The 24,687-nt window shown below is 39.5% G+C and overlaps 1 protein-coding gene across 1 annotated transcript; it reads right to left on the reverse strand.

Moving 5' to 3' along the window:
* Positions 1 to 770: 770 nt before the first annotated feature.
* c2cd2 (C2 calcium dependent domain containing 2) lies at positions 771 to 24,429 on the reverse strand. The gene is made up of 13 exons (XM_079248204.1): positions 23,677 to 24,429; positions 23,011 to 23,106; positions 21,375 to 21,476; positions 18,286 to 18,387; positions 17,546 to 17,662; positions 15,503 to 15,611; positions 12,389 to 12,497; positions 11,588 to 11,652; positions 11,368 to 11,483; positions 11,114 to 11,276; positions 6,997 to 7,238; positions 6,469 to 6,736; positions 771 to 3,129 (listed from the first exon to the last, which is right to left on the reverse strand). Exons 1-13 carry the CDS (start codon positions 23,956 to 23,958, stop codon positions 2,909 to 2,911), a joined length of 1,992 nt encoding a protein of 663 aa, XP_079104330.1. The 5' UTR covers positions 23,959 to 24,429; the 3' UTR covers positions 771 to 2,908.
* Positions 24,430 to 24,687: the final 258 nt, after the last annotated feature.

Below are 24,687 nucleotides of genomic sequence, written 5' to 3' on the forward strand. Positions count from 1 at the left end.
GGAGTATTTATGTACATAAAATGATCAAACCTAGTGAAAACATTTCAATAAAAGTAGAATTCCTACACACATTTTGCAGAAATACACAAACATAAAAAGTGGAATTAGTCTCTTTTTTCCTCTCTCTCTCTGAGGTATTTTCTCTTTCCCTCTGTCTTGCGGTCGCTCCTATCTTCTCCAGTCTGGTCCAGCAGTATAAACTCTATTACAATTATACAAAATAAATAAAGATATAAAATAAGAGTCCAGAAAATCAAGGGGTCATCATACTAGTAATGCTCCCCTTGGCAAAGTAAATTTGCTCAGCAGAACACAGAATCCAGACCATTCTGCTTGCTTAAATGCTGGACAAGACATAAAAAACAAAAAAAATTAGTTTTTTTTCCCCACTATTCTTTTAAAAATAATTATTGATAGATTTGTATAGGTAGCAGTGTTAAACAAGTCTAAGTATTTTTTGGAATGCTATCAGAAAAATTCTTTACAAAGATGCTTCTTTTTTGTAATTGAAATACAGAAAATATTTTTTTCAGGGCACTGAAAAAAAATACAGCTTTCCAACTTTAAAATTATTTTTTCAAAACATAAAAAAGACAATCACCCCAAATTCTTTTCAGTCAGGTGTTTAAAATATTACAACACCTGTAAAACAGCCTTATCAACAAGTTATGTAAGCGATGTTAGGAATAGTCACCACCATCCGTTATTCACACAGTATTTATTGCTAAAATGAAACAACTCCATTTTTACTTTAGTTACAGTCCCTGCAGGAAAATGACCGACATTCAGCAGCAGCAGCAGCACTTAAGGTCAGCCAGTTTCTGTGCACAGAGCAGACGGCATTAAAAAGAACATAAAACAAAATAAAAAAGGAAGCAGTTTATTAAATCACATGTGGCTCTAATGCTTACTGAATGCACAACAGCCTCTGATGCTTGCAGGCTGCAACAGGAGAGGGCTCTGAAGCTGAGGGTAATGAAAACAACCCAGTTTCCCTGCATCTCCTTGCAGTTTGAATATCTTCCTGTCTGCCTTCTGTTTTTCTTTAAAATCAGAATGCAAACAGTGATGGCAGAGGAGTTGCAATGTTACCATGTATGTACCAAGAGACAAAGACACCTGCACTCTTCTGCATACGAGTGTTGCCATACAAAGGTGAGTGTTAAGCATCCTGACTTCTAATAATGTAAACAACCCATAAACAGATATGTGCATAGGTTTCTTGAACATAGATATTGGTAAATGTTACAGATGATGCCATTTTTGTCTCTTCTGAAATCTTCAGGCCTGCATGTTAACGGATGCAACCTCGGCACCAAGTTTAGAGCAACAGCAACTGTAAGGCGAAATATCAGATCCGACACTTTGCTGCATCGGTTCTGTGAGCAGAATAACTTATTTTTAAACAGTAGTTAAAAAGAAACAAGCTGCACAATAAACAAAAGAAAAAAAAATTACAATCATTAGCTGGATATTAAAAAAAAAAAAAAAAAAAAAGCAGCCACACTGTTTGGTTGCTCCAAAAAGGTGTGCACACCGTCTTTTGTTCAAGCTGTTTTGAAACTAACAAAACATTGGAAGAGAGCAAAGTTTCCTCCATTCAGATGTAATGGAGCACTGCAATGTGGGCTAAACAAGTTTCATTAATGTGACAAGTATGATGAGTATGTGTCGCATCACAGTCTCTGGATAAAGGTTCATTCAGTTCCCTTTCGACACATTAACAACCCTGCTGACAGCAGTAGTGTAAAGGAAGACAACAAAGTCCTGCATCGCCTAAAAACAATGGAGAAAGCTCAAAGCGCCCGGCTTCTTCATTACAAACTTATCTTACTTAAACATCTGGTGGTGCATAATCTCAGAACATGCCAGCAACTAGTTTGCACCAACTTATTTTGCCATCTTTTCATACAACAGACGTGCTTTTACAAATTTAATGCCATGCATTCAGAAAGTATTCAGATCCCTCTTTAGTTAAGTAGCCTCCTTGTGTTTTACACTTCATTAATACCAAACAAAATTAAAAAGATCAAAAGTGGGTAATTTTGTTTTTCATTTCATTTTTAAAGTTCTTTTTGTAGCCATTTCGTTTTGGGCTTTTGAGTGTTTCTTGATAAAGGGTTAAAGGCTGCATTGTAAACTAACAAAAGCAAAGGCGTCTGGACTGAATACACAAGTAAATGAAAAAATTTAAAGTTTGTCAAATTATTAAATAAAATTAGTGTCAAAGTAGTCATATTATTGTCCCACTTGAGCTGGTTGTACAGCGAAAAGATTATCTCCCTTTATGAACGTTTCAACATGAAGAACAAAAGAAAAAGAACAGTTTCTGACAAGAGCAGCTCATCATTGCACGTTAAATATAAAAAGGTACTCAAGTTGTGCAAATCATACAAACACCACTCTGCTCTTCGTCTCTGATGCCGTTGATCCACCGTAGGGGTTTTACGGTGTTACAGACAGGAGCTGTCTGATCGCCCTCAACATCAGTGAGGTAAGGAAAGATAACCCACATTAGTCTCCTCTGACAGTAACAAGGTCAAAAAAGCACTTAAGATGCCAAAATGTTGCATAAAATCAAATAAAAGAAACATGCACAATAATATCCTCTTGAATGCCACTAATCAGGACAGGATACCTTCATTCACAGATGCACACACTTGCTTTGGTGGAATTGCAGCTTCTTATGTGAAGCGCTTCAAAAGGGACACAGCAATAAGAGGAGGATTTTCCCATCTGCACAGCCTTCATGTTCACAGTGCTGGGAGCCTCAGTGTGCAGGTCGGGCATGAAGGGTGGAGCAGGTTAGGCAGGTTGTTTGCCAGTGCAACTTGTGAGGTGATGATGGTGGCTGAAGGAGGGAATGAAAGTGAAGGGCTGTGAGCAGAGGGGGAAATGGGAGGGTGGGTCACACATGTGGCTCCGCCACGGAGGTAGAGCCATTCGCTTTGCTCTTATTCTTATTCTTGCGGCTAAGCATGCGGCTAAGCGTGGCGGTTCGGCTGGCCCGCTCCACTGCGGCTGGAGACTCCAGGTAAACCAGGTCATTGTGCGACTGGCTCATCCCCGGGTCTTTGCGCTGGTGACGCCGCCGGAAGAAGAGCTTGGCACTCTTCTGAAGGAAGCTGCCTGTGGAGAAGAGGAGAAAAGGAAGAGACTGTCACCATAACTCCAGTCAAGGCTAAATGTAGAGTTAACAATAATCAGGCATATCTGCTATTTCTTTAATGTATCTGAAAAAGCAAGACAAAGACGCAAACAAGTGAAGCCGCACTGGCACAGAATCTGTGTTAGTTGGAAACTCATGGTGGTGAAAAATCTTGCGTGGATTGATTAGATGAGAAAAAGGAAGTGATGTTCTATTAATTTCCTTAAAGTTGTGATTTAATCACCAGCTAACACAATGAAACCGTACCAGAACCTGGCTGCAAGCATCATTCTTCTATTTCCGCATGTAATCTGGATATCCTCTAGACGTATGGATTAGATCTGCCACAGAGCTCTCCAATGCGACCAGTTTGATCGCAAATGCGGCCAAAAAAAAATTGTTGAGTGCGACTAACTTTTGTTCTTAGTCGCACCGGTGCACCTGGCATTTCTCAGGTCAGGGTGAAGGACTGTAAATATGCACATTCCAAGTTTCCTCCTTACCCGAGCCGTCGTCTTGATAAAAAAGAAAAAAAAAAAAAGCCCTGAAAAGAGGTAGGTCTTCACCTCTGACTGGCTCTGATTCTGATAGTTGTGCACTGTGTCGGGTTTTGGTTTGAAATTAAAAAAACGGGCGCACATTAGACCGTCCGCTACGGTGAAAAACGACACAGAAGAGAATTAGAACTGGAATAAGCTGGAATTTATCTAGCATATGATTGTTACTGATTACCATTACTAGTCTAAGAGTGAAGTGAACGAGAGTTGAACGTGTTTGCAGCAGCTTGTCTGTGCGACGCCACCTGCACTGAGGAGAATTAAGTCTTCTCAGAAGTTAAGCGGTGGCGTGGCTCTTAAAACAAATGAAGAAATCCAACACGACGCAGCTCCAGAAAGATCTGCATCTGTTTTTGGTGAAGAATCAGAGTGAGAATATCCAGGCTGATAAACATCACCAGATAATCAGAGCAGCCTCCATCACACTTACACTGTGGTCCTGTCCACACGTAGCCGGGTTTTTCTAAAACCGAATCTCTGACCCCCCGCGGTGAATCTCTGACCCCCTCTGGCCAGTAGAACAAAAGAGTCCACACAACCTCATATTTAAAAAGCAAATCCATCCACACATATCTGCACAACCCCGTTGTCAAGCACATCCATAAGCAAATCAAACCTTTAGGCAGCAACAGCGCCCCTAATCCTATCCAATCAGAAGAACCTTCTGTCTCGTGACGTCACTTCCATAAAATACAAAACATGGCTTTTACGTGATATGCCTCAATTGTCCTTAATGTCACCCTTCACCATTGGTCATTAATGTTGAGCGGTATTTCAGCTGAATTGAAGCTCGGTGGGCGGTTCCTATAATCGCCATCTTGGCAGAGGCATGCATGTCGTCTTGTCCAGAAAATACAAAAATGGGCAAAGAGGCGGAGCTGAGAGGCGGGCTGTGAGTGTCATGGTGGATGATTGACATCAAGCGAACTCTGAGCTGCTTGTAACAAAGAGCTAACCGAGCTAACCCGTAGATAAGAGGAGCTAACCAGCTAACGGAGGTAAGCGAGCTAAAGCTAAGTTATGTTATTAACAGGCTAAAAACCACGGTTGTTCTACGTTCTTCTTACTTGAAGCGTAAGATTGGTACCTGTCAATCAAAAGGACACGCCTCTAAATATGCCAAATTTCAAGATTAAATTACTTTTTAATGGGCGAGTTAGAAAAAAAAATTCACTCCCCCCACAGTTGTCATGAAGGTAAACCCAACCTATTAAACCAAAAATGGATTTTTGAACCAGGCTGTAAACATGTTTATTTCTGCTGTGAAGTTGGTCTTTTTAACATGGGAGTCTATGGGGATTTGCTCTGTTTAGCAGCCCCTAGTGGGTGAAGGGGGAACTGCAGTTTTATGCACTTCTTCATAGGCTTCACTTTTAACTGCTGAAGGTTGCCGCTTGACCCTAACAGTTTCAAGGACATCCAAGCTGTTGTAAACAAAGGTCGCACATGTGACATCATGGCATTTTCTGTTTCAGACAGTCACGTCTAAAAAACCATGGTGATACATGTCCACATGCAGACGTGCAAACGCAGTATTCAGACATCGTCACTTTGGTCGGAGGTTTTTAAAAGAATCGTTTTTGTGTGGCTGATCGGCCAAATCTGAGAAAAATATCTTTGTTTTGTGAGATACTTGGTAAGTGTGGACAAGGCCTGAGCTTTAGCTGCAGCTGGAGGAGTCCTGGAGAAGGTCCGTAGAAAATAAATAGGACTACTGATGATCAAAACAGGATCCTTTAAATTTATTCAAATAAACTGTGATAAAATTTGCCAGAAATTGTTCTGCACCCAATATTGTTGCTGGCGAACCCAATTTAATACATTACACAAGTGCAACCAGTGCTAAAAGTTAGTATGGAGCCCTGTGCCAATTTAAAGCTAAATAAATACATCTATGTAAACAATTGGAATTAAATAAAAAAATTTACAACAAACAGTTAATTAAAATGATAAATGAAGAAATTATCAATAGCATTTAAAGTGTAACATTCCAACTAAACAGGCTGAACAATATACTGGACAGCGAGCATATTTTAGTTGTGTTTCAGTGGGATTTCAGATCTTCAATGTGTGAAAAAGGACTAAGAAGGGATGTTCATGTGCATGTGCATATTTCTAGATATTCACATTATATTAACTATATTGGTCAGCCCTGTTACACTCATAAGTTCTAAAATAAATTCTTACATTAAAGGGGTTTTACAAGAATCAAAGGATGAATCTGACATTAGGGAAACTAAGGTTATCTATTCTAGTGCCAGCAAAGACTACACCAGGGATCCTCAATCCAGGTCCTACAGGACCAGTGTCCTGCAGGTTTTCCAAGCGTCCCTGCTGCAAACACACCTGATTGATTTAGCAGAGATCCGCAGAGCTTGTCCGAGTTTGAGTCAGGTGTGTTTCAGTGGGAAAACCAGCAGGACACCGCCCCTCAAGGACCAGGATTGAGGATCCCTGGACTACATATACCAAAGTACCAAGGATGCTACAAGTAGTTCATGAGGTAACTTACGCATCAGGACAAAATGTGTGCTTAGCACTGCTCTCCTCTAAGATGGCAGTGATGATATTAAAAAAGAAAAAAAAAAAAAGGACCGGTTCATACAGTAGGAAAGAAAAAGAGAGAGAAAAGAACACAAAAACAGACTGTGTCACTGAAAACTGACCACAGACAACTTTCTGAGCAAGAGTCATCTGAATGAACTATTCCAAACAGGTCGGATGCATGTGGCTCTGCAGGTCGGGTTACTGAGACATTCTTACCTCTGCTTTTCTTGCAGCTGGCCTCAGATACACACATGGAAAGTGAAGTGTGGTCTAGCTCCTCTCCTGTTTGGCTCTCCCAGTCCTCCGGAGGCCGGCCCACTCCAGTGGGGCCTTCCTGTGTTTCGGACGCCTCTGGAAGACTGCTGGTCCCTGATGCAATCGCTGTGGTCACATCCTGAGTAGAGCTGCTCTCTGACATTGAGGCGTCCATTGCTGCAGCGTAACCCGCCATCAGAGCCAGCTCATCATCCTGAGACAGAGGTGTCTGGGGAATAAAACATCATCCAGTTTCATAAACCAGTTTCTGCTAAAAACACACTCCCACTAATTTATATATTTAAAAAAAAAACTGGTTTTAATGGTTTTTCAGTCGTTTTTGTGAATGTTCCAGTTGCTGCCATAAGTCTTGCACATCTGTGTGACCAAAGCTCGGCTTCTCTGAGCTTCCTCCTTTATTACACCTCATCAAATGACAAATACCAACATGATGCAAAGCTGTGGAGACCCTCATCCGCTCATTCTTACTTTGGCGATGCCCGAGATGATGATGGTGCTCTTTTTCACTGGGGACTTGAGTTTCTGCTTGGCCGACTGGTGGAGTTGTCTGATTGCGGCTTCGGCCACCGGATCCGTTCCATTGAGCATCAGCAGCTCGGTGTCAGAGGACGACAGGGCTTTGCTCACCGTGCCTCCCAACATAGACACCTGCTCTGAAACTCGACGCTCACTGAGCTTGGGTTTGTTGACCACCAGATTATGGGCAGGATCTGAGGAGGCACAAAATGGTTCCTTAATACCAGTCAGAGGGACATCACTGGCATCCTAGTAGGTATTTACGCGTGGTGACATGTCTGGTCAGGAGTTTAGTTTAGTTTAGTTTATTTAGGATCCCCATTAGCTGTAGCAAGCTCCTGCTATTCTTCCTGGGGTCTGGCACAATTCTAACATAAAAAAACAAAAACTTGTAAAAGTTACACAGCACATCAGCACTTTTGTTCAATCCTGGAATACAAGCTATTTACATATTCAAATCCATCTCTTTACATCCATTTTTACCTACTAAATGCATGCATGTCATGTCCATTATTTTATATCCAGTATAATACATCATATTATAAACAGTTTACAGTAATGTAACAGGAGTAATCTACTATTACTATTTTATTTTGGTATAGAGGGTCGGGGGAAGGATGGGGTTGTGTGTTTGGGCTGTGTGTGTGTTAGAAAAGTCAAACCTGAGTCAACACACCGGTTAATAATATGTTTATGTGATCTCATGCATGTTAACACACTGCATGTGAATATTACATAATCCATCCCAAATCAGGTCTTCAATTTTGTATCAATCTAAAGTGTCTTTGCTACACACTAAATCAGAAAATTAACATGGTTTCATCTCCAGAATGGACTCGCATACATTCATTGGTCACTTTTCTAGGTAAACCTGTTCAATTGCTTGTAAAAGCTACAAGACAACGTGCCTATAATGCTTCTCCAAGGAAGAATAAAAACTCTCCCTCTCCTACCCCCCCTAGTCTCTGCATCTGCTGAGTCCAGACTGCAAGGATGACCACACATATGACTGATCACAGGAGAAGCTGGGGCCCAGCATGGCTGCAGTTTTCTCAATTCATGTGTTGATTAAAAACAGGAAAAGATTGGGACACTCCAATCAAGCGTTGCATAAATTGGCTTATGAAATAAATGCATTCCAACTTAGTATCAATTACCTTTCAGGCACATGATACCGAAAGTCATGTTACAGAAAGTATTCTATTTTATTCTGTTCTAATTTGGCAGACGCTCCTATCCAAAGCAACTTACATATGAGAGTGAGAACAACACAAGCATAAAATCAAACTGTAAAGGACATCATAGATAGGTGCTAGTCAGACTGCTGCCAGCCCAGTTGGACGTAGGTGTTGCCAGGTAGTGCTACAGGCAGAGATTTTTTGAGTTCCCTTCCTGTCCCACAATATTTGTTAAAATACAGAAACAATAAATCCCACAATATTTGTTGCAAAGAACTGGGCCAACTTTTCCAACTCCTCTAACGATTAAGTGTGGAAGTGCTCCTTGAAGAGCTGAGTCTTAAGCTTAGATGAGGACTCTGCAGATCGAACAGAGTTTAGCAGGTTGTTCCACCAACGGGGAACAACAGAGGGAAAGCGTCTAACTAGTGATTTAGCTACATGTAGTGCTGGTAACGCCAGGCATCTTTCACTCGTAGGGCGTGACTTTAAAAAGGTCCATGATACTTTTCCACCTATCCATCCATTTCCCTGACTGCTTGTTCCAATTAAGGGTTGCAGAGAAGCTGGAGCCTTTCCCAGAAAACACTGGGCAACAACACCATACTTGTACCACTTTTAATTTAGCTTTGTTTTATTCCAGGTTACTAGCAAGTAAATAATTTCTTATCAGTTTTATTAGCTTGATTTTATGGACACATATACATCAACTTTTTTATTTGAATCCTAGTCTGTTAGCTTGGAAAGTCTGCTTTGTTTAGGGGTAAAGTGAATGTGCAAACAAATTCTGATTCAGATCAAAGAATCGGACTCTGTCTGCCTGCAAATGGAGGTCTTGGTCCGTTTTAAGGGGACCAAATGCAGGAAGTGGACGACAAAACAAAATGCTTTGTGGGTTCAGCCCACGGCATCACAGGTAAACAATCAAAACATACATGGGTGTGGGATTGGGACAGCTTGGGATGGGAAAGAAGAGCTCACAGGGAAGACATGGAAGAATTTGGTCAAAGTTTTGATAGAAATCTGATCAACCAGAAAGCTGCAATCTGATGCAGCTTCATATTTTCTTGCCTCTAATGGAGAGGGAAGCATGTTTTTAAAACCATCTGATTCTTTGAGAAGTGCAGTGTGAAGCAGTTAGTAACCACACATAAAGTCCAGGACCTGGGCTGTGTTGGCACGACCCCAAATTCACCATCATCCATAAAACTTAGCAGTCATCCAAGTCGTCATCCTGCTCACTTGTTATTTTCCCCAACATTATTCTTTAAAAGGGTTCTCAGCTGGGTCTCTGACCTTCTGCAAACTGCAGTGATCACCCACTGCTGTAAAAGAGCAATTTGGACACGTCGTTAATAAACAACAGGCTCATCCCTTACATCCCACCTTAAAGAAAAATGTTCGAAAATGCTGCTTTTTAACAGCTTTAAAAAATTTCTTGTCAGCAAATCGTTTTGATGACATTTAGTCTTAATTTTAACCACAACATAACACTGAAACTGCCCTCAAAGTCTTAAGCAACATCCATCCATCTGATTTTATTAGATCTCAAAGCTGCTTTTGACTCAGTCAACCATAACGTCCTGTAAGAATGACAGGAAAACTGGGTGGGAATCTCTGCTCCGGTTCTGAATTGATTTTAATCTTACTGGAAAGACGAGTACTTAGAATCAACTCCCAACTAGAAGCACTCAGAGAGAGCAGACCTCCACGAAGCTTTTCATTTAGCAGTGCATGTGGAGAATATATTTTTTTTACTTAAAAGCTATGATGACAGCTTTATCTCTCTCTCCTCATCGTAGAGAATTCTTGAAAAATATTCCTGGATCCAGGCCGTGACACGATTAACATCAAAATCGAATCAAATTTGTTCCTTATTGGTTATTGTTCTCAGATCTTCAGCGGCTTCATGTGACTCAAAAAAAATGACCGGCAGCTAAAAATGCATTTCTTGTCTCTCTGAATGGTTCTGGTCCAAAATACAGGCTTGATCTGAAGACAACATATGAGCCAAGACTTCTAAGATTATCTGGGTAATGTTTCAAATCGGGTCTTAAAACTCTAATTTGCCACTTCTTTTAATTAGCATAGACAGTTTTCTTTTCCTTTTGAATATATTTCCTAGAATATGTACATTGACAGTGATGTCCTGTGGACGTCTATTTGTATCATGTGGAATCCATTGTATAATTTTTGTTGTCTGTTTTTCTCTTTAGCTTGTTCTGTTCCTATTTAAATTATTTTATTCTCTTTAGTTTGATATAACTCTCCTATTTAATGTTTCTTTTGCACGTTTTTTTTTTTTTTTTTTTAACAATATTAATGTCAGCACTTTGAGTTGTCTTGTACATGAAAGGCACTATACAAATAAACTTGCCTGGCTTATACATGCACACATGTTCAAGATGACTCACTGAAGTTTAAACTGAGCATCAGAGTGAGGAAGAAAGAGGATTAAAGTGACTTTGAACAGGACATATCATCATGGTACCAGACAGGTTGGCTTGAGTAGATCTGAAACTGCTCATCTACTGGAATTTTTCCACACAAACATTTGCAGAGTTTGCAGAAAATGGTCTGAAAAAGGATTACCAATTGAACATAATTTAAAACACTACAGCCTTCATGAGTATTGTTACTCACTTTGTTCACTCCTTTATGACCTCAGTGTATCTATTTTCCAAGCAGGACAATACAAAATGCCACAAAGCTCAAATTCACCAATGGTCTCCACAGTAACCCGATCTCAATGCAATGGAGCACCTTTTGGATGTGGTGGAAACTAAATGAGGGTCCAACCCAGTACCAGCAAGGTGGAAAAAATGTCCAAGAGTACAAAATCTTTCCTTGAGTATAAGAGATCCACAATATCAGAGTCTCTAGTGTTTTACCTGTGTTTAGTGGAAGAGGTCGCCCTGGCTTGCTCTTCACAGCAGTAACGGTGGTGACCACGGTGCCACAGGGCATGACTGTACGGTCCATCTCTACCCTCTTATTGCATGCTGGAGTGGGAGGCTGCCAGGACCTCACCTCACTGGGCTCCAGGTAGGTAAACTTAAAGGATAAAATTCAGGTTAATATTCGCTGTAAATAAGAACCAGACACATTAAATTCAGTAGGATTAAAGGCAGATCAATGAGCTTACATCAGTAGTAAGTGATCCAGTCACTCTGTCTTTGGTCATGAGTGCATATGTTTGCTGTCCTTTGGGCTGCTTCTTTACGAGATCAAAAGGCACAGACACCTGACCTAGTAAGGAATCTGAAAAGGAACACAATATATGAAGATTTTAGCACCAGAACATGTAAAAGAACAAACTTTCAGTGATTAAAACCTAACAAGAACAGCTCCTTAGTTTTCCTTACTCTCTTGAGGTTTTCCATCGTTCATCACCTGAACTATGAGCTCTTTTGATCGTCCATTCAACTCACTACAGAAAAACAAATTAATTACTGAACATATTTGCACACATTGTGTATAAAACAGACTGTAAAAAGATGGACGGAGCCTCTGTGACGTCACCCGTAGGCTTCTGAAGAGCTGAATTGAAGCTCATTGGGTGGTTCCGACCACCGCCATTTTGTGTCGTCTCTACAAGAAAATACAAAAATGGGCAAAGAGGTGAAGCTGAGAGGGGGGCTGTGAGCATCATGGTGGATGATTGAGCGGACCTGGAGCTAATCAGCTAACAGAGTAAGTGGGCTAAAGCCAAGCCATGTTGTAAAGCGGCTAGAAAAACCACGGTTGTTCTACGTTCCTCCTTCTTGAAGCAGGAGATCGGGTACCTGTCAATTAAAAGGACACGCCCCTAAATATGCCAAACTTCGAGATTAAAGTACTTCTAAATGGACGAGTTAGAAAAAAATTCACTCCCCCCACAGTTGTCATGAAGGTAAACCTGACCTATTAAACTGAAAATGGATTTTTGTGCCAGTCTGTAAACATGTTTATTTCTGCCGTGAAGTTGGCCTTTTTAACATGGGAGTCTATTGGGATTTGCCCTGTTTTGGAGCCCCTAGTGGATAAGGAGGGAATTGCAATTTTTTGCACTTCTTCATAGGCTTCACTTTTTCCACGGGAGGCTCCGTCCATCTTTCATGTACTGTCTATGGTATAAAAATAACACTTTTTGCAAACACAGTGATGGCAGCTGTGGCTAAACATACAAAATAAATGGCTGGTCCCAGGCAGGATTTGTTGTGTTCTTCAAAACTGAAGTGTTAAACCTTTGTGGGGGGTCATCTAACTGCAGTACACACAGAGGATTCATGCTGCCTGTAAACACAGAAGAAAATTTTTCAGTTTTACAGGAAAAAGATAAAAATACAAGCTCAAACAATATGCCACAGTGGAGTGGATAGCTTCGTTTGAGAGGAAGAAACCTTGCAGACAGATCATCTCAAGTAAAACTAAGCAGGGAGAGTGTTTTTTACTGGAAGATAGGAAAATGTAGTCTGATTAGATTTGAATGCTGTGTCATGTCTCTGCTGTAGAGGATTAAGTTCTGGGCCAAACGCTGAAGATGATGTCTGAAGTCCTGTGAATGGCTGACTCACTGTGACAGAGTGACTCATCACAAGATCTACCAAACAAACTTGTGGAAACAGATGCTAAAAGGCAAAAATCTGACTACAAGAATATATTAACAACAACGAATTAACTGCAAATAACAATCATTAGCCTTCCTCTGAAGACCCAGGTGTGTTGGTTTCCTCCTGATCACAGGAGAGTCATATGTTTGTGCTACTCCAGTGGGTGTGTTGCTACTAATGTGGGTGTATTATTACTGCGACATAATGTCAACATTGTTTAGTCTTGCTCAGCTGATTACAAAGGAATATCTGCTCTCACCTCTGGAGAGTCTGAACAATTGTAACATTAGTCAAGTTTAAAGAACACAGCTTCATTCTGGTCAACCAAACTTCATTTAACATGTTTGTTTCTGTCTTTGGTTGGCAAAACAAGTAAAAAGAGGGCAGGTAAACATTCTGGGGAACCTGTCATCAGCTGAGAGTTAATGTGGAGATCAAAACAATAACAATGCCTAAAAAGCCAAACTATTTCTAAGTTTGGAGAGACTTCTTGTTCCTGTTGGAAACAGCCAATGGAAACAACAAACAGGAACCTGAATGCACCCACTGGCCACTTTATTAGATCCACCTCTAACTGCTTGATCAGCCAATCAAATGGCAGGAACTCGGTACATTTAGATATGTAGACATGAAGACTTGCTGACTTTTTTTAAATGTTCTCTTTTAACAAAACAAACAAAGATGAACTTACCAAAAAAAAAACTGACGGAAATAAAAAAAAAAAAATTTACATTGCATTCAGGTCTAAATATTAACACTAAGTCTTACATTGTCTTGAGAACATTCTTAAAATCATGCTGTATGACACTGCCATATTTTTGAAAGTTTGGAGGATCTGCCTTTATTCTTATAATAAATCTTGTCAAGTGTAAAATAGCTTGATAGCTCATTCCACCAGTGAACTAATACTAGGGGTTTAGGTTTTGTCCAGTATGTAAGCAAGCAGACTGATGTTCTGGATGCTGTGTTCTGCTGAGCAAATTTATTTTGCCAAGGGGAGCTTTTGTAGATATAATGATCCCCATGTATTTCTGGATTCTTATTTTATTTTTCTATTTGTTTTATTACAGAGTTTATGCTCCTGGACCAGACCAGAGAGGACAGAAAGAGAACAGAAAATAAAACAGAGAAAACAAGATGGGTTTTTAGGTTCTTTCCACATCGAAGTCATACATTTCCTAGCTGCCAACATTGCAAGGTCTATATATCTACGTTGATATTTATTCCAGTTATCAGACACACTAGTTCCCAAAAAGACATAAACGTGGTCACAAAGAGACATTAACACCTAAACATTGAGATAGCAACGTAGTAATAGAATTCCAAAATTGGTGTAATGTATCACATGATGAAAACATATGAAAATTGTCCCTTTTTGTTTCTTACAACGCCATCTCACTGTCCATTTGATGTAATTTCTCTGGTGTGTAATAAATCCTGTGAATCATGTTAAATAAAGCTAGTTCATGGCTTAAATTATAAGAACATTTATGAACTTGCCTACCAATGTAAAACCAATCCTCTCTCTGTATGTCCACCTGAAGATCTTGTTCCCACCTACCTCTTAAATAATCAGTATCTATAACAGAACAGTCAACAAAAAGGTTGTAAATCTTAGAAGTAACTTTCTCTTTAATCTGTTCCTTAATCTTTAATGTTGTATCAATTTTTGATGGCATAGGTTATTAAAGGAAACCATTTTTGGTGGTAAATTGCTTGCTGATTTAAATGAATGAGGAGTAAAAGAGTGCCAGACGGACTGGTGCGAGTTTTTCAGAATCTGGTGTTCTACTGTGGTTTTCATGCACAACAATCTTTGTGGTTTACAAGTTAAAGTCCTCACATCAATATATAAAGATGTATTTCCTCAGTCACATCACCATCCTGCTCCCATCTGCTCCCCCCCCTACTGCCATAAACAAGTTGAAACTTGTGTATTATTCGTTCTATAGTAGTATACAGTACGTTGAGCAACCAAGTTAGCCGTAACTGTGTCTTAAAAATAAACTTGAAACTTCCATGGAAGACAAAACTCCACAGAACAGTGTCACCAGAACAGCCGCGCAAGTCCGCACACAGCAGCGTCTCATTTATAAGATCAGAAACTGCTCTGCAAAATGTGCTTTAATCTTACTGTATTTTCAGTCTGTGAAGGAGTGTTCATCATGTAATTTACATTTTTGGTTACTTCTACAGTGCCATGAGGGTAGAGCCTTTTCTGCCATGGCTTTTAGTATTTTTTTTCTATTTAATAGAAGCTTTTCATTCTTACTGTGGACCAAAAACACCATTTATTAAACTGTAATAGTTTATAAATCTTTTATCTGCCTTCTGGAGTTTTCCTACATAATAAATCCAATTAAAATGGCAACAACATGCAAAACAGGATCACAGACTGATTCTTTAACTCGGGCTGGTTGCACTGTATGCAACTATATGTGGGACACCGATTCAAACGCGGCTCCAAAAGTGTTGCTTGGAAGGTTATTTTAACCTTTACACTTAAATGCTTTGTTGAGCAGAAGATGAAAACTTAATAGTCTTAATATTATTCCCAACTTTAAACAGATGGTTGCTATGTAAAGTAAAAATTCAGATTTAACTCAATTTGTATGCCATTCAGCCCGATTTAAAATAATAAAGCATGAATTTTGGTCCATATTGTTGTTTCAGATGGCTGAAACTAACCTGCAGCATCCTCCTCCTGACTGAGGGTGGCCCGGATGTTTTTCACAAGCAGCTTCCACTCGTGGGCACGGGGAGGCTTCGGGGGTGAGAGGGCTTTGTTGTGCATTTCCTATTAGAAAAACCACAGTGCAGAATTTAATAATGGAACAATATTCCTCTACTAACAGTAATACCTGCAATGCAGTTAACTCTTCTTTTTCTTAACCATTTTTCATATAAAAATAACAGGATTGTGTAACTATTACATTTTAGAAACGGTTTTTCTGTAGCAATTAATGTGTATTCCTATAAAAAGATTTTTATTGTGGTTTGAACAGGATTTGAAAACTCTGTGTGAAAAAGAAAAGATGTTGACAGAACTTCCTCTTGTCACTGATTTGCATTTAACCTGTTGAAACTGAAAGTCTGGCATATAAGTGGTAATGCAAAAACCTTTTTGACATTTGCATCACAAATCACCGATAGCTCAAACACCAAGTGGCTAGATTTAAAATCTGAACAGATGTGTGCTTCTTATCACCTGTAAGCTTGAAGAACCTTTACTAACAAGCAGGTTTAGATCAAAATAGTAAATATAGAATATAAAAGCAAATATATAATATTAAAATATAGCAAATATAAAATCAGTGCAGTTTCAGAAGATGTACAGCTTGGATCAGTGCTTGCTCACTTTTAAACTTTCATAAAAGTTTAATGGTTTATTACAGTAACATATGATTAATGGTGCATTATTTATCAAAAAGCTGTGACGGGAGGAAAAACTATTTTTGGGTTTTTTCACAGCTTGATGACTTTTGTCATCAATATAAGACATTTTCTGGATTTTGACCCTGCTCCAACACACCTGGCTTCCATTAAATGGATTTAACAGCCCATGAAGTTGTCCACAATTACTGATTTGTTTGAGTCAGATGTGTTGGAGCAGGAATACATGGGAAGCTTGTAGGATTGTGGTCCTCAAGAACCGGAGTGGGACATGCTCAGGCTGCTCTCTGGTAGGGCTGGGCGATTAATCGGATTTTAATCTCAATTACAATCTGGGTTTTCAACCATCATAAAAATAAAAGGGTGGGATTATTTTTCTCTTTGCAGTTTCCTCTCCTGCTGTCTTCAGCTGCTAATCGAGCGTCTCTGGCATTGCAGCGCTGTGCTGTAAACTCCTCCCACAGCTGCTTTGGTTTCATTCAGTCACTGTTGCCAACTTGGAGACTTTCTCGCTAAATCTGGGGGCTTTTTTTGTTAAAAGCGACATGGAGTTATTAGAGACGTTTCTGGTGTTTTGGCGACTGACTTGAAGGCACATATTGTTCTGCAGGTACTGTAAGGAAGGAGCAGCGGGAGCCTCTCCCGTCCTAAAGCACTCCCAGGCGGACAGTCTCAGTCGGCTCCGGCTGCAGGTCCATGTAGAATACCTGCAGTAGGTTGTGGAAGTTCACCTAAACATAGTTTATACCACTGTCAGTGACAACTGGCTGCATTATTTTCGTATAAACGCACACGTAATTCAGTTAGTTAAATCACTGTAATATCCCTCTGTTGCGGGGCGTTACCATAGCAACGTGTTGATCAGCTGGTTCAGATCAGCTGTCTTTTAACAGGTGAATGAGAAAGACGCGCTGCAGCCTGACAGCGGTTGTTTGGCATAAAATGTACATTGAGTCCAACATAAAATAGTTCCTATATAAGCAGTAAAAGTGGATTAAACAACTCAGAACCGTGCATTAGACGGTTATATTGCACGACACGGAGTCGAGAACACCACGACGTTGTTTAAAAATACTGGATAATTGTGTTAAATAATCAAGATCTCAATTTCAGTCAAAATAATCGTGATTATAATTCTTCTCATTATCGAGCAGCCCTACTCTCTGGTTAAAGCGTAATAGTCACTGCAAACCTACAACAATCACCAGGAGAAACAGAAGCTCCACTTAGAAACCAACCAACATGACGGATCAGAAATGCTGCTTAGTCAGGCTGCAGCACACTGCAGACATTGAGTGGGATTGACGGTGTTGCATCAAACATGAGTCTTCCACTGACCTTGACCTCTGAGGCCTGAGCAGGCCTGGAGCTCAGCAGCAAGGAGGGGTGAGCGGCACATAGCACCCCTCTCAGCTGCTCCTTAATGGCTGCGGCGCTGCAAGCGGAGGTGATGTCCTGATAGACAGAACACAAAAAGACGGAAAAATTACACTGATTTTCTCTTTGCTTCCTGGTGATGGCTTTCCAGAACTCTAATGAAGACATTTTTATCTTATGGAAGTTTAAAAAAATTAATTTAATCACTGAGAGAACAAAATTGTTATTTTAAAATGGCGATCTAGGTTTTTTTGTTATCGAGAAAACATTAACTCATTTTGGTGAAACAATGGCATCAAATAACACAGAGTGTGGCTGATCTCAGCTTTTCTACTAAAAGTTGAATAAAAAAGTAAAGTTGAAGCTAAAATATTTAATGAAATTACACTTCATTATTATAACTTAACAACATATCAGTAACCTCTTTATTCTCTCAGGGCCTCTGATTGGTCAGTAGTTGCTTGGTAAGTGTTGCGGTTAGAGAATAACCTAAAAATAAATTACAAAACACTTTTTTTATTCAGCAGATTTTAACTGAATTTATTTGATTTAATTAGCAGACTGTTCTGGTTTTCTCAGAATATGTCACAGATGCACATTTAAGTCATTACACAAATTAACCTGTGGCATTTTTGTTGGTTATACGTGACAACATTTCACCCGACGATCAGCAACTATTTTACAAGCAACTTTCAAATTACCTGAACAAAAGTGGGCGTCACGTGGAGATCCTCTGTGTTCAGATGAGAAACTCCCCAGCTCACCTCGACTTCATCTTTAGCTTCTCGCAGATGTAGATGAAGCTGAAAAAGACACGACAGAATATGTATTCTGGTGCCGTACACAGCGCTTCTTCGTTTCACTGATGGAATGTCACAGATTAAATAAATCTTGACCTCTGAATATGAAGCCACATATCAAACAGGTCTAACTGCTGAGTGGGTGAGGGGCAAAAAACCCCAACAGGTTGTTGTGGACATTTGGTCCCTAATCAACACATTAATCTAGACTTTTACAATTAGATGAGGTAAAGTTGTAGAATATTATGATTATTAAAGTCCAGTTATTTTTACCAACAACTAACTTTTTTGACTGAATGGATTTTAAAACTATTTTTATGTGATAATTTACATCACTACTACAGACAAAATGTTGAAGAAAACAGAGAGAGAGAGTTAAATGAAAAAAATGGGGGTTTGGTAGTGGTGGAGGTGGGGGGACGACTCTTGGCCATCCTGCCCCAACATGTCTGGATTCCAGTGTAGGACTGAACAGCCGCTTATGTAATGTCAAACAAAGGCCTCATCAGACAGTAACAGGAATGCTTAGATGGATCCAGAACAACATCACATCTAATGGTTAAAGGTCTGGATATCCTTCCATAAATAACTTCTCATAATAATATGAGTGACAGCTCTGGTATTTTTAAAGCTAGGTCCCATTTTCCCACAATGTAAACAACTACGGCAAGAGACGCAAATCAAAAGGAAACTGTCTGCGTCAAAGCATAAGTGTTGTTTTTCCCAACGATGGGCTCAGATGGTTATTTAAAGGGCCTGACATCAGTTTCTTGCAGAAACTATGTAGGAGGAAAGCTGTTAAAGGACACTTACAGTGTAAATGTGAAAGTACTACTTCCTTTTTGTTATTCACAAAACAAAAAAAATTATGTAAAAATAAATAAAATGTTAATTCTAGGTAATAATAGTTATAATTCAGTCCTATAGCCTGATAGGAAACGACTGCTAATCTCTGAGTTGAAACATATTCCATGTCCATACTCCAGCCTCCTCTTCTGACCTCTTGTTTCAGATGTAAACATGAGATTCTGGTCAGTAAAAAGTCAAGTTCAGTGAATTAGGATGTTTTCAGAACAGATTACAACTTACTGACTGGATAAAGAGGATTTTTATGAGTGATTGTAAGTACAAAACAAAACAAAACAAAACAAAAGAGCATAAACAATTGTTGCATTTCTCGAGACCAGTGACAGCACTCATTCACTCTCCTGTTGCATGCCATAAAGCCCCCTTAGTGACCACAATTAACACAGATTTTATCTATCTAAATATATATCTATATCTATATATATATCTATCTATATCTATACACACACACACACACACATATATATTATATATATTTATCTATATATCTATATCTATATTTTTTTTTCTTCTATCACATACAGTGGTTTGATAGTTTTTTTTTATATAAATATGTGTTTAGCAAGTGATTGCATGAACCATCTATCCCAGTTTAAAAACAAATCTTCCAACAAAACAAGAGACTTCAGTGCTGGTCTGTGACCTTTTTAATTCTGCCGTAAAGCATCTAAGAAACATTTTACAAAAGGCACCACAGAGGCAAATCACACCACAAACCACTTGCTGCTCTCAAAGAATTTACGTTAGCCAAGACACAGCTTGGGGGTCTAATTCTGTGATTTTTCCCATGAATGTGAGGACACAAATCTCATGAAAAAAAATATGAAACTATCATGCAAAATAAGGACTGACTTAAACTAAAACCATAACAATTTAACTATTTGCAGCTGCTAGTTACAGTATGCTCAATGCTGGACAGGTTAGATGGAAAATATGACCCAATGGAATTACCTTTTAAAACATAATAATGCAACTTGTAAACCTACTGATTATATGGCTGTTAAGTGATAAATAGTTCAGGGTGAGAAGAGCCCGCTGAAGTCAGACCAGATACATAAATGCTGTTAACACTTCATAGATGAACATTAAGGATGCATGTGACTTGTTGTTGCTCATCACATGCTGCAGGCCATGTGATGCTGCAGCATGTGTGTTAGAAAACAAGGCAATTACACCCTCAGCACACTTTACCTTGCAGGCTGTGTTACTGTATTCATATGTTGTACACACCGCGGGTTTCTGTCCTGCATATCCCAGCACTCATTACACGACAAGCCAGGAGTTTTCTGGCTTGGATCTCGGTCAAACAAACGCTCCAGTAGGTGGATGGAAACGTTTCAAAGGGCTCTGGGACTTTTCCAGGCCAATCCAAAACAGTGAAAGTGAAAAAAGAAACAATAGGCTTCCTTTATGGTCCTGTGACAACAATGAATCCACGATCAAAACAAACTAGAAAAAAAAAAGAAAGAAAGAAAGAAAAACCCTAACACTGTTTCTGATTTAGCCTCCAAGCTTTTAAATGAGCCTTTATTTAAAGCACAATGAACTCTGGATGGTGACAAGCACCTTATTGGCTTATAAATAGCCTTAATACAATTGGTTTAGCTACTTTAGTCATTACTGTTACACATAAGTGAAGATTTAACACTGGTGCTATGAACAGGATAAGCTTAATGTCAAACATCAACATCATTGATTCCAATTCATTTCATCCCCACAGCAAGTTTAAATATTGGAAAAAGCTAACAGAGATCCATGGAAATGAGCATAGTCAGCATGATAAATGACATAAGTTGCTGTCGTTTCCAGTTCGGAACAAGCTCTTTAAAGTTATTTTTGCTAATCAGTCCTGTATAGATCCCCAACAAATGGGCTGACATGGATAAAAAAGAGCACTTTGGGACATTTGCCAAACACACAGAGAGATACTCTGACCATTAAATCTAATGATGCTGCCTGCAGTGAGCCAACACAGAACAGCGCATCACGTTCAATAAACTCTCCCATTAAACTCAACCACAATGACTTTCAAAAGGAAGTAACTCTTACTTTCAAAAAGCTTACTGTTAAAGGGATATCGCACAAAAAGAAACCACAAAATCACAAATGTATTGGCTATTTACCTGTAGCTCCAGTGGGGCTATACAAACGGTGTATCTACAAGCTGTTGATGCTGCGCTGACAGAAAACTGCAACTTCTCGCCGACCACACTGCAGCAAGCGGCCTGTTGGAAGACAAGGTGAGGCATTAGTGTAATGTAAATCCACTGAGAATGCAAGATGCGAGGTAGTGACAGTATTTACATACATCTCATGAGTAGTAATAGTGTGGACACGTGTAGGCAATGCAAACAGGTTGGATAACCAGTCACTGAATTGTGGCTAAATAGTATAAAAGTATGCAAAAAAACACAAGAAAATAATATGGATTTTGTCCCAAGCAGAATGGACTTAAAAGGAGCTGACATATCCACTAGTCAGTCGTTGCACACCTTTTTATTTTATTTTTTTAAATCATGCTGGAATAATGCCAGGGCTGATGGAGGTAGAGAGGAAATTTGAGCCACTGGTCTGGTTGAGGCTGACCTAAGCAGATTAAACATATCACTCACGTCATTCTGTGGATGTGTCTCATCAGCAACAATATAAAGCTATCGTTACGAGCTGCCTATGCGACTGACGCCTGTGAGAATCGCCAACTTCTACCTGTACTTCGGTAAACATATTTTATTCTGCATCAAACTGTTGGGAGAAGGTTTCCGACTGCATGTGTTAAAAAAAAAAAAGTGTCATTATGACAAAACACAACACATTATTATTATTGCGTGCAGTCTTACACACATTAATTATAATAATTATCATAATGATCTCAAAGTAAGATACTTTCTGACTTCTGAAAAATGATATTTATGTATATTAACTTCCAAATAAGGCCGCTTTTACCACTGTTGGGGAAAAAAAACATTCCCTTTCCGGTAGGAAACAAGTTTACTCAGTGTCCTCATCCTGATAGGAGTGCAGGGTGAGTGACTTTAAGGCCGTTTTCAGTATGCTACCACAGATAAGAAAAACTTAAACATAAACATAGGTGCCTGTGCATTCCAGTCTGTCTGGTTCTCCTTAGTGCTGAGCTTCCCAGCTATATAAGCTTCTTAACCACACACAAACACACGCGCAATACACACAGCATGCGGGTAGAAATAAGCCTCTGTTCATTAAACTCGGCACATTCAACAACAGAGCACCTGCTCTCTATCATGACAATTACAAAGAAAAGGCTGAGTTAGCACTGGGAGCGCCGCAAAGCCGACCATGCCAGGAAACACAACGTGCATTTTGGCCCTCTGTGACCCCTCTGACAAATAAATGCTCTCTGGAGGCAGTTTGGTTTCCAAACATTCAGAACCAGGTTGGCACATAGTTTCTATCGCTGATGAAAGAAGGATACAACCTTTTTCTTCATTATATTAAGTACACGGGGTCTTTAAAATACTGTTAAGGCAATTTATTTGGCATATCAAACACAATGGGGGACAATCCTTCAACAAAGCTGGTAAGATGATGAGTCAGTGTTTGTCTGCAGTAGCTGTTGAGCAGCTCCCTCAGTGAATGAGAAAAGGGGAGCCTGAATAAGGATACAGCCCATTACAAGAATCTTCTGCTTTAATGCAGCTGACTAGTGATGCTAGGATGGACAATGCTTAGTCTTTAGGTGGCACAACACGGCTTTGAACATCATATACTTTAGCACTGGTGTACCTTGTTCTTGGCAGACTTCTGAAAGCTGGACACTTTGCTGACCATCAGCTCTGAAGCCTCAAGACCATCCTCTTCAAATGTTAACAGAACAGCATCCTGATGAGTGAGAAAGCAGAATAATCGAAATAACACAACACACAATGCAGAAGATACAGATCTTAAAATATGTCGTATTAGACATAATCTATGCCGTACTGTGTCACTGTTGCAAGCTCAATGTGTTCTGACTTGATCTTTTCAAGAAATTTAACAAGAAATGGTGACACATCAGATGTGTAAATTTCATCAAATCGAAACTGCTGTGCAAATATGTCCAATGTGGATTTATGGAATAATTCCACATTGGACAGTGTGCATGCTCAGGATGGGAGATTGAGTTGGACTTTTCCAACTCTATTTGGTTTCCTTAAGTAGGCTATTATGAATTGGCTTTCATTATGTTTTCTTTTTTCTGTCTGTAAAGCGTCTTGAGATGGCATTGCCATGATTTGACGCTATATAAATAAAGTTGAATTGAATAAATGAAGTATGCATCTTTTGTTTTACAGCATATATGAGCTTTTGCAGCCCTGTCATATGCAACAAGCAAAACTTTTTTTTTTTTTTTTTTAATGGAAGTCACCTGCTACACAGTACAGAGGCTGTCCTGGTGATCATGAGACTTACCCCACGCTTCTTCAACTCGTCATTCAAAGCTCTGCACCAAGCTCCCCTCCACTGACTTCTCCAGCTTTTCAGTGACAGCGCCCATCCTAGAAAAGCAGCCGCTTCCTCCTCCGCCGCATTGTCCTTTGCTGCTTTCTGTTTATTCCCTGCAATCCAATGCTGCAAGTACTGTGCAAAATACACTGCAAGAGTAACCACGGATGCAATAAAGAGTGTGACCATGCATAGCCACTGCGGGTCCTCTAAACCTAAATAGAAACTATAACTTTCCAAGTCGAACATTATTTGGAAATGAAAGCAGTGGCCACAGCTTAACACACCTCGTTTGGGAAATTTTCTGACATGATCAGAGTAATTATTTAGTTAAGGAACAGATCAAATATAAAGATGGTCAAGCCTTTTTAGTTGTATTGGAAATATCAACTCCCACATGCAAATTTCTGCTTATCGTTGCCCATCCTGCACTTTACAGGAGCTTTTAAACGCCAATAAAATATCTAAATCTACGCGACCTGCATGTGAAAACCTGGAGCATTGTCAAAGAGCCAAATGCAGGGTGGGATTCAAACAACACATCAAAATAACAAACTCTCCTCATTGAACACCGTTAGCTTAGTTGGCTAATCTTCTGGACGTTTCTCCTAACTAGCTATTCCTTATTAGCTAAGGAGCCGCCAAAGTTTCCCAATACGGTCTTAGTTCCAAAGTCTGTTTTTATCCTCCACCAAACGATGTCCAGATAGGAAATAAAACTCCCAGTAAAACATCCCGAAGGTGAGGAGCTGAGTCCTTCCCGCTGGATTTGGTTTGTGTCTCAGTCTGACTGTACAAAGTTGCTTTATGGAAACGGATATGTAGCACAAACTACAACTCCCAGAATGCAACGCGAGAACTACAAATTGTTGAGTTATTTCCGCGAAGCAAGTTATATTTCCCAACTACAGCAAAATGCCTTCAAGGGGGTTAGTTTTTTTTAGTTTAATGTTAGCTTTAGTACTATTTTACATTAAT

Source organism: Telmatherina bonti, assembly GCF_933228915.1.
Source record: "Telmatherina bonti genome assembly, chromosome: 10".
NCBI lineage: Eukaryota > Metazoa > Chordata > Actinopteri > Atheriniformes > Telmatherinidae > Telmatherina > Telmatherina bonti.